The sequence below is a fragment of the Miniopterus schreibersii genome (assembly GCF_964146895.1).
Source record: "Miniopterus schreibersii genome assembly, chromosome: 4".
NCBI lineage: Eukaryota > Metazoa > Chordata > Mammalia > Chiroptera > Miniopteridae > Miniopterus > Miniopterus schreibersii.
The window spans coordinates 12,581,811-12,597,838 of NC_138105.1; the positions used below are offsets into that span (position 1 = coordinate 12,581,811).

The 16,028-nt window shown below is 44.8% G+C and overlaps 1 protein-coding gene across 1 annotated transcript; it reads right to left on the minus strand.

Moving 5' to 3' along the window:
* Nucleotides 1-9,535: 9,535 nt before the first annotated feature.
* Nucleotides 9,536-12,997, minus strand: SCGB3A2 (secretoglobin family 3A member 2). Its single transcript, XM_081135525.1, has 3 exons — nucleotides 12,855-12,997; nucleotides 10,241-10,440; nucleotides 9,536-9,674 (listed from the first exon to the last, which is right to left on the minus strand). The coding sequence occupies exons 1-3, from the start codon at nucleotides 12,907-12,909 to the stop codon at nucleotides 9,651-9,653; spliced, it is 279 nt and encodes a 92-aa protein (XP_080991651.1). The 5' UTR covers nucleotides 12,910-12,997; the 3' UTR covers nucleotides 9,536-9,650.
* Nucleotides 12,998-16,028: the final 3,031 nt, after the last annotated feature.

Sequence of the window (16,028 nt, forward strand, 5' to 3'; positions counted from 1 at the left end):
GATGACTGTCTCGGTGAGAACTCCATTGAACAATTTTAAGTAGAATTTGAAGTCATTCTTCTACTTAAAACTGTACCCTGTGGCCCACCATTTCTTATCTCCTTTAGCAGCTGTATTTTTTTTTCTCCCCATCATTTAACACAGTGTTAAAACTTTTTTTTAAAAGAAAATGTTGTTCCTTAGTCTGTCTACTCCCAATAGAATGTAAAGCTCCATGAGGCAAGATTTTGCCTCTTTTGTTCAACGTCACTGGCACAATTGTGAGCAACTAGAACAGTGCTCAGCAGAGAGCAGCTGGTCGATAAATATGTGTTGTAATCTGTATTAAGAAACTGAAATCATAGAACATCTACCTGAGGATAAGACAGGAAGGAGGCGCATGGGACATCCCATGGTTCTTGCTTTCAAGTAGCTCACAGGCTTGATATAGAAGATAGGAGCACACGATCAACCCACCACACTCAGCAGGACCTGGTTTAACAGGGGCACAATCATCACAGCCTGGGGAGCATCACAAAGAGCCATTAATGCTCCCTCGGGAGATCTGGGAGGACTTCTCAGAGGTAATACTATCTGAGCTACATCTTGATAGATGAGAAAAGATTTGGAGACCTAAAGAAGGGCAGGTAAGGACCGTTCAACCAGAGGGGACAGCTTAAGTCAAAGCCCAGACAGTGACAATGCTTCTCATTCCAAGATGGCCCTTCAAAAGCTACCCAAGGTGATAAAGCAACAGATACTCTTGGGACATGTCCCATGCTTGGTCCTTCTAAATGCTACCTCATTGAATCCTCACATCGAGTACAAGAATTCGATATTATCATTCCATTTTGAAATAATGCAACTGAAAACCTGGAAGTTTAAGGAACCTGACCAAGAGCTCTCAGGTCTCTACTGCTCAAGTCTGAACTTGAACATAAGCCTGTGCAAGCCTGAAGCCCCTGCTTACATTTCCCTGCCTTTTCAGTCTATGACAGGATTTCCTTTTGTTACTTTTATTTTTATGTTGAGGAGGAGGGGAACTTACTGTCTAATGTGTGTTAACTGATAAAATGTTTTATTCAAAATTCCCCTTGGAAAGTTATTAAAGTAGCATATGCTCACCCTAAGGGGGGAAGTGAGGTGAAAGTGGAACAACATATGTATTTTTAAAAGCTAAGTTTTGAAAACAGGCTCAGGAAGGAAGGAACATGGTTCTCTCGGCACCTGTAACAAATGCATCTCACCTACACAGGTGATCAGGGAGGGTTTCCCAAGAAGTGTGACTTGAGCTGCGATCTAAAATAATAAAATTAAATTAAATTAAATTAAATTAAATTATTAAATTAAATTAAATTTAAAAATAAAATAATAAAATAAAATAAATAAAATAAAATAAAATAATAAAATTTAATTTAATTTAATTTAAAAATAAAATAATAAAATAATAAAATAAATAAAATAAAATAAAATAATAATAAAATAAATAAAATAAAATAATAAAATAAAATAAAATAAATTAAATTAAATTAAATAGGTTAAATAGGAGAAACTTCAGGAGAAGGAAAATGAAGGAGAGAGGTATTTCCCGTTGAATGGACAGCATTTGTAAAAGACATGCGTCGGGCGTGGTACGTGCCAACAGTGACAAAGGCCAAGGGGACTGGGAAGCAAATGAGGGCTAGTAAGAGTCAGGGAAGAGAGCCAGCTCTAGCCTGGCAGCTTCTCGACTGGTCCCTTTCTAAAATTAAAAAGAAATGCAGCAAATACATATATGTCACTTACTATCTGTTTGTTGTATTGCCCACCTTGCGCAGGAAGGACAGAAACAATATGACCTATACATTGCCTCTCTTGATGCCAACACATAGTAAAAAGGGGCGTTATTGCTTCCTCGGGCAGAACAGTCATATCCTAGCCATTGTCTTGGTCCCTAATTCCATCTTTGGGAAAGGAACTTGTCTGACCTCAGCGACTTCAGATCCCAACTGCTTTTTCCAATGGAAATTTGTTAGTAGCTATCAAAATGGTAAACATCACACAATTCTTGTCACTGAATTTCCACTTCCAAGATTTTTTCTAATGAGACAAATACAAAAATAAATGCAAATACATTTACTGGAGCACTTTTTATAATAAAAAAAATTACTAGAATAATTTAAATATTTACACAGATGACAGTTTAAATAAAGTATCACTCATTCACATATTCATGTTTTTAAATGTGCAGAAAATGTTTTGAAAAATCACATAAAACTGCTAACAGCGGTTTTCTCTAGTTTGTTGGATTTAGAAGAGGTAAGGAGAGTTACATATATAATTACATTCATATTTATATACAACTTATATTAATTAAATTGTATAGATATTCCTGTATTCTGTGTATCTTCACAATATTTTTAATTAAACTTTTTATTTTGAGAAAATCATAGAGTAACTTGCAGCTGTAAGAAAGAATACAGAGAAACCCAGTATAACTCTACCAAGTTGCCCCTAATGACAGCAACTTGCAAAACTATACTCCAATATCAAAACCAGACAAGACCATTGAGAGACAACCAGACAATTGATACAGACAAGATGCAAAACATGTTTATCACCACGAGAATCTCTCATGTAGCCTTTACACGGCCCAACCACTCCCCTCTTACCCCCGCCCCCTCTTAGCTTCTAGGAAGCACAAATATGTTTCTGATTTGTGTAATTTTGTGACTTTGAGAATGTTATATAAATGGAATTGTACTGTATTTAACTTTAGGGATTGGCTTTTCTCACTTAGCATAATCATCAGTGCATCATTGTTTTTATTGCCCGTAGAATTCCATCTTCTAGATATTCAACATGTTGCTTAACCTTTCATGTTTAGGTTTAGGTTCTTACAAATAAAACCGCTATGAACATTTGTGCATACGTTTTTGCATAAACATGTTTCATTTCTCTGGATAAATGCCCAGGGGTACAATTGGTGAATCATATGACAGTTGCATGCTTAGTTTTTCAAGAAACTGTCCAACTATTTATCTAGAGTAGCTATACTATTTTACATTCACACCATCAATATGAGGGATCCAATGTTTCTATAGCCTCATCAGTATTGGGTGATGCTACTTTCATAATAAGTTTTATCAATAATTTCTGCCATAGTGTTTATCATCAGTTTCTGCTAACTCCTCAAACATAGACTGCCCTCAGATTCCTTCTTTACTCAAGCGTTCTCTTTGATACACCTCCAGGAAAAAACCTCTACCCCCAACAGACGGCCACATTACATCTATAACTCAGAGCTTGGGGACACAGGACTCTGTCCCAGTTTTTTCCATTTAGTAGGTGGAATGAGAGCATAGGGAGTTATTCTTCTCTAATATGCCAAAAACAACAAACTGAGAGAGCAAAGAATAGCTTAATAATATGAATGATGGGAGAAAACAAAAGGATCAACCCAATAAGACAAAACTTAACAAAAACAAATCATTTATCCAGTAAACAAGGACCCAACACTGACTTTCTTCAGACTCTGTGCTATGTCCTGAGGACGCATCCATAAATAAGTTCAAGTCCCTCTCCATTTGACTTCAGTCTAGAAAGGAGATTTTGAAATAAGTATAAAAATAATTGCCCAAATCTGTATTATAATGTCTTTTGATTTAAAATAATATCTAACTGTCCAGCTGGCATTACTCAGCAGTTGAGCATTGACCCCAGGAGATCCTGGTTCCATTCCTGATCAGGGCACACGCCCAGGTTGTAGGCTCCATCCTCGGTGGGGGACAATGCAGGAGGCAGCCGATCAATGACTCTCTCACCACTGAAGTTTCTCTCTCTCTCCCTCTCCCTTCCTCTCTCTGAAATCAATAAAGACATTTTTTTTTAAATAAAAATAAAATATGGGGTAGAACAAGATGGTGGTGTAGGAAACAACTGCACCCGCCGCCTCCCGCAACCACATCAAAATTACAACTAAAATAGAGAACCACCGTCACTCAGAGCCTCCTGAGATCCGGCTGAACAGAAGCCCCACAACCAGGGAGCTGAAGAAGCACCGAGACCGGGAGGAGGGGCGGAGACGCGGGCGGGTCGGGGCTGAATCTCCGAGACGTGGCCGCGGGCCCACACCCGGTGCCGCAGGGTAAACCTGGGAGGGAATTTCAGCAGCAGAGGTTTCCCAGAGGAGTGAGGGGTCCCAGCCCCACAGCAGGCCCCCAGCCCAGGGCTCCAGGCTGGGAAGACAAGTCCCCCAACTCTGGGCTGTGAAACCAGCGGGGACTGTCCCTGAGGGTCGCGGAGGCTGCGGGAGCCCCAGCAGCTCCTCTAAAGGGCCCGGCACGGACTCACTCGGACGCTCCCTCTGAGCCCAGCACCGGGCAGCAGCCGGAAAGGACCCGGGACACTCGGGGAGGAACTAACCTGCCTGAAATCCAGCAAGAGCTGGAGGGGCGGCTTCCTCCTGGGCAGAAGGGCTGGCGGAGGCCATGGCTCCTGTGGCGAGTCCTCCCCGCACAGCCGGCAGGCAGGCGCCATGTTTGAGTCGCCAGCACCTGACTCACGCCTTTGGCCCCGCCCCGTGACTCCCGGAGGCCCCGCCCCTCCCCACCTGCAGCTCATCCAGGCCATTTCCAGGGGCTTTTCTGTGCCAGTGGCCTCTCCAGCGTCCTGCTTAGGACTTTCCTAAAATCTCTCAAACAAGCAGCAGCGGGCCCCATACAGCTCAGTAAGTGGCCCCAGGCCTGGCACTAGCGGCAGCTGCATTGGCTCATAGCTTGGCCTCTCCTGGACACCGCCAAGCCCAGCACAAGGAGCAGCCAACTACGGTTTGCTGTGTAGCTCATGCTGGGTGGCCCTGGGCAAGGCACTGGCACAGGCTCACTTTGCACCTCCCGGGAGGCCCCAGTGACAATGCACCTGATGGTCAGACTTGACCACGCTGGATTACACCCCTACCACATCCACGAGTGACACTCAAGAGGCGCACTTGGTGAACACCAAAGCCCCACTGAAGTAAATCCTGCTCCATAGGGGTGTCTCCAGCACAGCTGCTCTCTGGCTATAGTTGCAGCTGGTCCTCACAGCCGATTGGCCTGGGCATCAATTCCTTCCAGTGAAGCCAACAGCAACCAAGGCTCAACTACAACAGGACAGTGCACACAGCCCACACAGGGGAGCACCTAGAAGGCCCAGCTCAGGGGACTGGGGAGGCTGAGCCACTGGACCCTACAGGACACCTACTACAGAAAGCCACTCTACCAATTCCAGGAGACATAGCAGCTCTACCTAATACATAGAAACAAACACCTGGAAGCAGCCAAAATTCGGAGGCAAAGAAACATGTCACAAAGGAAAGAACAGAAGGAATCTCTAGAAGAGGAACTAAATGAAATAGATCCAAGCAAGCTAACAGAGAGTTCAGAATTTTGTTTATAAGGATGTTTAAGCGGACTGTTAGGGAAATAACTGAGAAAATCGATGACATAATAAAGTACCAATTTGAAATGAAGGCTACACAAACTGAAATGAAGGATAATTTACATGGAATCAACAGTAGAGTAGAGGACGCTGAGAATCAAATCAGCAATTTGGAACATGAGGAAACAAAAAACACCCAACCAGAAGAGCAAAAAGAAAAAAGAATCCAGAAATATGAAAATAGTATAAGGAGCCTCTGGGACAACTTCAAGAGGCCCAACATTCGTATTATTGGGGTGCCAAAAGAGGCAGAAAGAGACCAAGAAATTGAAAACCTATTTGAAAAAATGACAGAAAACTTCCCCTACCTGGGGAAAGAAATCAACTTACAAGTCCAGGAAGCACAGAGGGTCCCAAACAAGAGGAACCCAAAGAGGCCCACAGCAAGACACATCATAATGAAAATGCCAAAGGTTAAAGACAAAGAGAGAATCTTAAAAGCAGCAAGAGAAAAGCAGTTAGTTACCTACAAGGGAGCCCCCATATGACTGTCAGCTGATTTCTCAACAGAAACCTTGCAGGCCAGAAGGGAGTGGCAAAAAATATTCAAAGTGATGAAGAACATGGAACTACAACCAAGATTGCTCTACCCAGCAAAGCTATCATTTAAAACTGAAGGTCAGATAAAAAGCTTCTCAGACAAAGAAAAGCTAAAGGAGTTCATCACCACCAGACCAGCACTACTGGAAATGTTGAAGGGTCTTCTTTAAGAAGAAGCTAATGAACAAAAGAATCTGATGAACTAAATAGATCCAGAGACACTGACACATGCAACAGACAGTCATATCTCAGAGGAAAGAGGGAAGGAGGGTGGGAAGAGATTAACCAAAGAAGTTACATGCATATATGCATAACCCATGGACACAGTCAATAACGGGGTGAAGGCTGGGGAGGGGGTGGGAGCGAAGTGGAGGGGGTCAATTGGGGGGGAAAATGGGACACCTGTAATACTCTCAACAATAAAGATAAATCTTTAAAAATAAAATAAAAATAAAATAATGTCTGACTTTTTTTCAATTAGCATTGAAAAACTATCAATGAGATAGAAGCTGGGGAATGATTCTTGTGCTACTTCAAGAACCCTTTTTCTGCTGTGTGGTTAATGGACTGGAAGGGACCAGTTTTGGGAATACAGATGCTACCAGGAGATTAATGCAGTAGTCTGCCCAGAAATGACACAGTGTGGGGAAGAGCTGTAGTAAGAGCAATGATAAAGAAAAATGTAAAACGTTTATAATAAACAAGACTTTGTTACCAATTAAATAGTAAGTCTGAGAAGAGGAAGTTCTTATAATAATTCCCAAGGTTCTGACTCAGGCGACCAGGAAAATAGTAATGCTATATACTGAGATAGGAAATTAGAACATAGGAGCATGTTTTGAAGGAAAGATAATGAGTCCAGGTGAAGGTTTGTTGCGTTGAATATAAAAAAAGACATCTGTCGGAGGTGTCTTATAGGTGATGGAAACGCTTGTGCTCAAAGAGGAGCTGGAGACTGTAGCTATAAATTTTAGAGTTTCTAACATGGAGATTATATTGTCAGCCATAGGAATGACAGATTCCCAGTGAAGACTATACATAAAGTGAAAAGAGATGAGGAATCATGTTTAGCATCTTCAGAGGCATCACCCTTCAGAGGAAGTCAGAATAATAAGGGCCATTTAAAGAAATGGAAATGTAATGATCAAAGAGTAAGAAGAAAACTGGAAGTGGAAGGAAAGATCATCCAAACAGAGCAGGACATTTCAGGTATCTCAGGTGGCAATGACTTTGAAGTAGTTGAGGAATGTGGTAAATTACACTATGTAACCCACATTTGGGAATTATATATCTTCCTCCTAGATAAGCCAGGCATGGTCATGTGACTTGTTTTGGCCAACGAAATGGCACTAGAAGTGATATACATCACTGCCCAGGGGAAGCTTTAAAAGTTAGCCCATGACTCACTAAGCTCTCTTTTTCCCTGTGTCATCATGATGATCAGAAATGCTCAAGACAAAGACTATTTCATCAGCTCCAGGTCACAGGATTCAGACGACATGGGGAGAGCTATAGCCAACCCAAGACAGCCATGTGGCGTGAGAGCAAATTAAAATGCTGCGAATGTAGGCCCCTGAGATTTAGGTTATTTATTACTACAGCTGGGCAATCTCATCTAGTCTTATAGACTCGGGTTAAATGAAGAAGGAAAGAAGAAGTTTCACAAAGTGTAACACTTTTAGTTGTAAAAAAAACATGAGAGAGGGGAGAGAAATGGCAGGAAATTAATATAACCTTCACAGAGGAGATGATGGTTACCATGATCTCGGTCAGGAACCAAGCAGGAAACAGAAACCACTGTAATGCTCAGAACAGAGGGGACGTAATACAGTGGTTCCCCCCTTATCTGCGGGGGACACGTTCTCAGGCCCTCGGTGAAGGCCTGAAACCGCAGATAGCACTGAACCCTCTGGATGCTGTCTTTCATCCTTCGCATACAAACCTATGATAACGTTTATTAAGTAGGTGAAATAACCAATAATTAAATGGAACAATTATAACAATATACCTTAGTAAAAGTTATATGAATCTCTTTGGGGCCATTGTTCAGTAAAATAAGGATTACTTGAACCCAGGCACTGCGATGTCACGTCACGATTGTCAATCTGATAACTGAGACAGCTCCTAAGTGACTGATGAATGGGTGGTGTATACAGCTCGGAGACACTGGAGAGAGGATAATTCACATCCTGGGTAGGACAGACTAAGATGGGCAAGATTTTATCACACTACTCGGAATGGGGTGCAATTTAAATCCAAATTATTTATTTCTGGAATTTTTTATTTAATATTTGTGGACCATGGTTGACTGTGGATAACAGAAGCCACATAAAGCAAAACCATGAATATGGGGGGACTAGTGGGCACAGAACTGACTCAATAGATGATAGAAGACCTAAAAAGTCAAGTGGGGGATGGTGAGGCAACCCAGATAACAAGAGGAAGCCACTACCAACCTCAGCTGGGAAGAAAGAGAAAAGAGGTGATGTATCCAGAGCCAGGGCTGGAGTCACCTGACAAAAGCTAGAACCCATGCAGACCTATCTAGCAGGACCTGGCGGCTTAGACACATTACAGGCACTTCTGGAGACTTCTCTCAAATAGAGACGGGTGGGGAGGGGCACACTCTGGCCTTCCCCTTTTCCAGCCACCTGTCTCCTGCCAGGACTCCCAGTGTCAGAACAGAGGCCAAGAGTCAGCTGACCTGGGAACCCAAGAAAGTCAACCTGCAGGGGTCAGCTCCACGCCCTCTGCCTCCCCCCACACCGAGCAGAGTAGGGGGAGGGGGAGGAACAAACTCGAGGGCAAACAGACCCAAGACTGGCACTAGATTAGGGCTGAAGGCAGACCATGGCAGGCGTTCCGGGTGGGGGAAAAAACATCTTGATTTTTTCATTAAAGCATAAAAGTGTTAACAGTAAAGAGGTGTGGCTATCTTTTCAGCATGGCGGGGCTGGAGCCGATGCAGAGAAAGGGTTCTTGATGAGACTAGGCATAGAAGCAAAGGCCGGACCACGAAGGACCTTGAAATCCATTTTATAGGTGGGCGTGTAGAACCAAAATTATGCCTTGAGAAGAAAATTCTGGCATCGTTGTAGGCAGTAGCATGGGGCTGGGGGAAGGAAAGGGTAGATTAGAACCCATTTGCCAAAGGCTGGTGTAGTCAAGGCCTAACTTGGTCAGTGAAGCTTTGGAGTGGTCCTACCATAACTACCAACTTAATAGAGACACGTTCCGGGGGTGTAGACTCCAAACCAATGAGGTTTGTGGGACCCTAGACTCATCAAAACAATACCTTGAAAATTCTTTTCCATTTCGTGTTTTAAAATTTCTTTGGGGGGGGGGGGGCAGGAGCATAAGGGGTCTGGGAACACTGTCAGAGAAAGAACAGTCTAGAAAGGCAGAGATGTTTAACTTCGAGATAAGAAATCATGTCCTCCTGAAAATATGATTACCTTTAGAACAGCAGGCTCTCTAGAGTTTATGACCCAAGGGGAAAATTATCTGGCGAAGGCCCTTCTGAACCGAGGCCCCAGAAATACAAATAAGCCAAGCTGAAGTCTATCCACTGCTTTATTTATTCTTTCCAGGAGTCGCTATGTTTTGGGATGGAACAAGGTTCAGCCAGGGGGAGGACACCATCATCCTCGCCCCGCTCTCGCTTCCTGCCGTCACAGCAAATGTGAGAGGGCCCCCTGAAAGGCAGAAGGACAGTAATAAAAATCAGATTGCATGGAGTTAGCATGTTTCTCTCCTATTTAGCACCATTGTACTGATGGGAAAATAAGGTCTCAGAGTGGTTAGGTTCAATACAGACTCAGAGAGTTGGGAAGTGGCTAAGTCACAACCAGAGCGCAGGTCTTGCCCTGGCCGGGTGGCTCAGTGGGTTAGAGCATGACTGTTGTGGGTTCGATCCCCAGTCAGGGCACATGCAAGAATCAACCAATGAGTGCATAAATAAGTAAAACAACAAATCAGTGTTTCTCTCTCTAAAATCAATGAATACATTTTTTAAAATTCTTTAAAAAAAACCCCCACAGGTCTCTGTTATTCAAATATTCCTACTAAACATGTAGGTACTGCATTCCCCTTAAGATTACCAAACATGTAAGCTTTATATGGGCCGTCAGTAAGGAGGAAATACACCATCGCAAGTGAGAACGGGGGGAGGTGGGAGTAGAGTGGGTGGTGCAGGCACTGAGGGTAACTGAGGGTAGCTAAGCCCTGCCCTTCGGCAAACTACCCCTCGAGCTGTACTTACCAGCAGTTTCTTCACAGCCTCGGAGGCCTCTGGGCCCAGCTCATTCACACACTTCCTTAGCCCTTCCACAAGGTGCTCAACTGTAATGCCCAGAGCATCCAGAAGGAGCTTGAATGGATCCAGAAGGGGGACAGCGTCCAAAGGTAAAGGTAAGGCATCCTTGGCAGGAAGGGGCACACTGTTCATGAAGAAGGCAGTAGCTGCGGAGCAAAAGAGAAACGAAGTGACAGAGGAACATCCGCTCCCGTCTCGGACCTCACCGCCTTCCACTCTGTCCATCCACTGCTCCATTGCAGCCATGTTCATCTTGATCGCCCGGGAAAACTTCTGCCTCAGGGCCTTTGCACCTGCTGTCCCAGTTCTCTAGAGCTTTCTTTCCCCAGATAGCTACATGTCTTTCTTCCTCACATTACGTGGTCTCTCCTCAAATGTTACATTCTCAGAGAGGTATCGAAAATGGAGCTCCTGTCACCCTCTATCTTTATTTTTTCTTACCACTACCTAGAATATTAAATCCTTTCGGTTTTGCCTTCATCCTCTCATCAGAATCTCCATGAGAAAAGGAACTTACGTTTCACTCACTTCTGCGCCCCACGCCTAGCGCACCCTGTTGCACCCTGGCATGTGGTGAGCACTCAGGGATACTAGTGGTTGACCGAATAGGAATGTACTTTGCATGTAAGTGGAGGTGCCATAAGCAATCACCGCTTGGGGACAGGAATGGACCCAACCACAGCCCAGGACACTGTTCCCAACCAGTTTAACTCAATGCTACAAAAAATAACTGGACACTGACTCTGTGCCAGTTGAGGGAGCTCCATAGATGCACAAGACAAGGACACTCCTTTCAGAGAGCTCACAAAATCTGGCAGAAAATAAAAACCTGTGTCCGCCACAGTGCAGAGGATGCTGTGCTAACACTGTGGACAGTGCTCCACGGAAACACCAAACAAGGGACGGCTGGCTCTGATGTGGGAGGTTTCGCAGGAATTTTCCCAGAAGCTAGAGTTGTGTCTTGAGGCAAATTCGCAAGGTAAAGAAGGGAACGGCATTTTAAAAAGAATAAAATTAACAAAGGCACTGAGATATTAAAATGAAAGTGCGTACGCAGTGCGGTGAGTCTTCTGCCCAGAATGGCTGGAGCACAGAACTCCAGCCGTGTGTGCTGGGGAGGGACAGAGGCGGTGAGGCTGCAAACTTAGGCGAGGTCAGGTTTCTCTAAGCCTTGAATGACATACTAGTGAGTTTCAGGGGTTTTTTCCTAAGGGCGATGGGAAGCTATCAAGGTAATTATATGAGACAACTGCATTTTAGATCTTCCGTTTCAGAGAGGTAACTTTCACATAGTAAATGAATCAGCAGAAAAGTCTAAAGAATGGAAAACTATGTATGACTCATTTTTATAAAACGTGTGCAGATATGTAAACACACATGTGCATGATCACATACGTAGGAATACCTACTGCATATCCTCCTGCTGGCTAAGACCCTGCCATAGTTTATTTTCCTCCTGACCCTTTTCAGTTCCCCCTTCAAATTGTAAAAATTGAGTCTGTTCACCTGTCTCACCTTCATCTCCTGTCACCTACTTGCCCTCCAAACTCTCTCCCAGGGGGACAATGTTTATTTCCCGCCACCCACCTTTCAGCCGTCACCTCTGCCAACAGATGTTTGTCCCTGGACACCGAAGAACCACAAAATAGCTGAAACTGATGAAGCTACAAATTTGTCAAAAGTTCTATGTAAACACAAGACGAAGTCGCAGCACCTAGCATCTCCTGATCGATCCCCCCACTTCTCATTTTAAAGACTTTGGTGTCCCCTCTGTCTGTACTGACGCACTTCTGGGGGAAGGCTCTGCGAAGCTTTCTGCTCTCTGAATGGCAGTGGCCATCGCCACGCGCTTTTCAGGTACACCCAGATCTATCCTGAGAGTGAAATGACTCCCTCCAAAAAGAATGGGTCGGCTCCCACTGTCCTCCGAGAAGCCAGCTTCTGTACCCGCCCCGGACATCCAACAGTTTGCCCTCAGCTGTCCCAGCGCCCCAGCTGAACACAGTTGTACTGACTCTAGCCGACGTCCTACCCCCGCCACGCTGCGGGCACCTGGGAACAGCATTTCTGCACGTTGAGTGTCCCAGGGCTGACCCAGGGCCCAGCGGGCCGTAGCCGTTGGCTAGCTGTCCACCGAGCGTGTGAGCAGGGAAATGCGGCTCTGCCTCAGGAGAGCCAGGCTGGCAGCCCGACCAATGACAGGTGACGGCAAGCATGGCTCCACAGGGTTTCAAAAGCATAAAAGGAAGGAGCTGCCACATGAGGCTTTGACTAAAGATTACAGAAGAGAAGGGAAACTATGGAGACCAGCTTTCAACATTGAAACCTTTGTTGCCCCTCAGTGGGAGTTGATTGACTTCTATGTAGGATGAACTAGGGGTACTGGGTTAGGGCTTGGATCAGGGAGGGGGTTCAGTGGGGTACGTCTGAGATGCCCCCCAACCTCACCATCCTGTGGCTCTGACACTCCCGCCACCACGTTCCCTGGGAGCCTACGCTGACCCCTGGTGCTCCTGTTAACAGAAAGGGAGAGAAGTGTCATGCGTTGCAGGCTGCTTACCAGAGTAACTGCAAATGCCGACGGTCACCAGCAGGAACACGCTGACCAGTTTCATGGCAGGGTGTCTGTGCTATTTGCCTGGACGTTAGACAGTGAGTCTCCGAGCCAGGGTCGCGCTCGGCACATGTATTTATGCACCTGCCGGGGGCCCCCACGGCAGCCGCCGCCACTTGACTCCCCGCGGCGGAGAGCGTGAAGGTCATGTTTGATCCTTAAACAAATCGGAGGTTTTTCCGCTTTCCCTCACGTTCCCACCAGAAACAAAGCTGTAATTTAGAGCAGTCTCAAGGGCCTCTTGCACAAGGCCTTGCAAAACAAAACAGAGATGCCAGGGGGAGGCAAGGGGCTCGCAGGGTCCTCCTGGAAGAATAAAGAAAAAGAAGGAAGGTTTGATGAAGAGAACAAAAGTTCTGTGGCATTCCTCCAGCTTTCTACTTATTTAAAGTTTGGACAATCACATTACCCAGTGAGCGACCCAGTGGGGAAGCCATCTGGAGGTGCCATCAGCCCTGGTGCAATACAGACTCAGCTTCATGGCATCTAGTGCCATGTTTCTCTAGGATTCACCTCCGCCCACCCGGTCCCCACTCACACATCTACTCTGGCAAGAACTCTGACCTTGTCTAGGGCCTCCCGGTTGTTTTGGGGAGCCCCAGGTGTGCAGTCTAGAAAAATGGGCTCAGGATCTAAAATCAAAATGCCTTGTTAAAAACCTGGGATTCAATATTTACTCTTTGTAGTCTTGGATTAGACATTTCTAAAACTGGGGACATTAACAGCACACCTCCTTTTCTTGGGCTCTGCGATTTTAACAAATTTTTCAATGGCAGTCATCTCCTGGTCTGTTAGCCTGAATAATAATAAAACATATTTTAAGACAGCCATCTAGCTTTTTCTTGCACTGATGCTTTCTCTCTTTGCTGCATAATTATTTGAACGAATGTGTTCTTTCCCAGGACTAATTTGTAAACATCTTGGGGGGGGTTGTCTTGTTCATCTTTGGATCCTACACACTTGATAATATTATTAGGAGCCACTAATCAGTGCCAGGCACTGCACTTGCTTAGGGTATCCATTTTCATTCTCATAAAACCACTGATGCTAAGAGCTTTTATCCCATTTTGTAAATGACAGTCTGAAGCTGGAAGCAATGAATTAATGCCAAGGTCACTTAGACAACAAATAACACGGCCAGAATTTTAGCCCTTTCTTTTCTGATTTGTATTTCTTTACCTTTAAATACTTAATTAACATGCATTTCCAGTAAGCATTTGTGAAACGAATAAATTCATGAAGACAAATGAAAGAAAAAAGAAATTAACGTCAGTGATTCTGAATTAATTTTGTATGTGCTTTTTGAAAGGTTTTCTTTTGGAGGTTAAATTTATAATCGGGAGTGGAAATTCAATTAGCCATCCCATTCAACGACTGTTTGTTGGGCACGTTTGGTGCACCTGGCTCTGTGGCAGATTCTGGGATACAGCAGCACCAAATCAGGCGTGAATCTTGCCTCATTTTAACTAAAGAAAACTGGTAGAAGCAATTCGGTAAGCCTTAGTTTTTCCTCTGTTAGAGGAATGACAATTATAAAGAAGTCACCTGAATGTAGACACAAGACACTGATCAAGACAAAGACAAGACTCAGCCTGAGATTTCATCGAACACCCTTCTTCTAGCTGAAAGGAGACAGCCATTGGAAACATCAAACGAGAGCCTGGTCTACTCTTTACTTGCTGCAAATTGGATGGTCAAAAGTGACCTAAACGTAAGTCTATATAAAAGGGGGGAAATAGTCTTAAAATTTGTCTTTAAAAACACGAGCATGTAACATATAATCAAAGGCCACAGCTCAGTATATCTCCTTCACAGAGCTTGAGAAAAGCGAACTGAACTATCTGTTCCTGGCTGCTTTCCATATTGATCGCTTCCTATTTAGTGCAAGCAAATCAGTCCATTTTCACTTGAGGGTAACGTTTAGCCTTTTCTCTAGGCACTGCAGAGAAATCCAAATGGAAGGTGAGCACAGGAGGATTTAACACAGAAAAATGACCAAGACCCAACTGAAGCAAAATCTAGGGAACATCAGAAAAATAAGACCTACCGAATTGCTGTCCAGGCTTGGCTTTCCTATGAAGACTTCATGAATTTCAAGTGGATCTTACGTTCAAAAATTTGGATAAGCATAGAAAGTAAGAACTAAAACTAGAATCTGCCATGTTTTATTTTAGAAAACAATTTGGGACAATCAGGTGGGCTGAAAAGAAAGATGTGTGGACAGTGTGTCTTTCATCTTTCTGTGCCCGGCGCTGTTCATTCACAGCGTCTGACCGCGGCAGATGTCAAACAAGTGTTTGGTTTACAATCAAACAATTAGTGAGTTGTGTTGTATGAGTTTGATGAGAAAGAATTGCTACAGAAAACTAAACTCTGTCTGAGTTTGATCTGGCAAGACTTGATCAATAGTGACAAATATGGGTTCTTCAGCAGGGGGAACCTGGTCATAGGAGCTTATAGAGCAAATTAGTGTGAGGGAGGCAGGAAGGCCTTTCAGTGACCTGGACTCTGGGCCCAGATAACCACATGCTGCCAATCCATGGCCACTCTCATGTTCACAGCTAATGTCGCTGCCTTTTTAGGGGGTCAGGACAGCCCTGCCACACCTTACTTCCAGCAAGATGTCAAGCCTCGTGGAGGACAGCTCTTCAGTGTAGCGCGAGCATTCTCCACGCCACAGTCCTGTCCTGAGTCCTGCCTTCCACCGCCCTTTGTACGGGATGATTTCTCCACGTGCCCTGGCAACCTTGCAGAGATCCACACAGGCAAAGGGTGGAACCATGGCTTCTCTGAGACGTAGGGGACACCTTGTGATACTCCTGGAACACGAGATGGGAGGCCTGAAGGAGCTGCTCTGAGCCACCTCCCACTCTCCTTCCCATCTTCCCCGGGAGGCTGTCATAGATGTTCCTCATTGCCTCCCAGGTTCTCTGAGGTGAGGGGCCCCCTGCCCTCCCCCCTCAGGACAGAGCAGCAGGATAAAAAGCCAAAACCTCCTAGCTGTCCACTAGAATTGGCTCCTCAGCAAGAGGGTGCCCGACAACTGGCCTGCAGTCATCCAGTCCCTCTTGTTGGGTGTCATCCTTTCTGATGTGTGAGACGAAGATGACAGGGACCTGG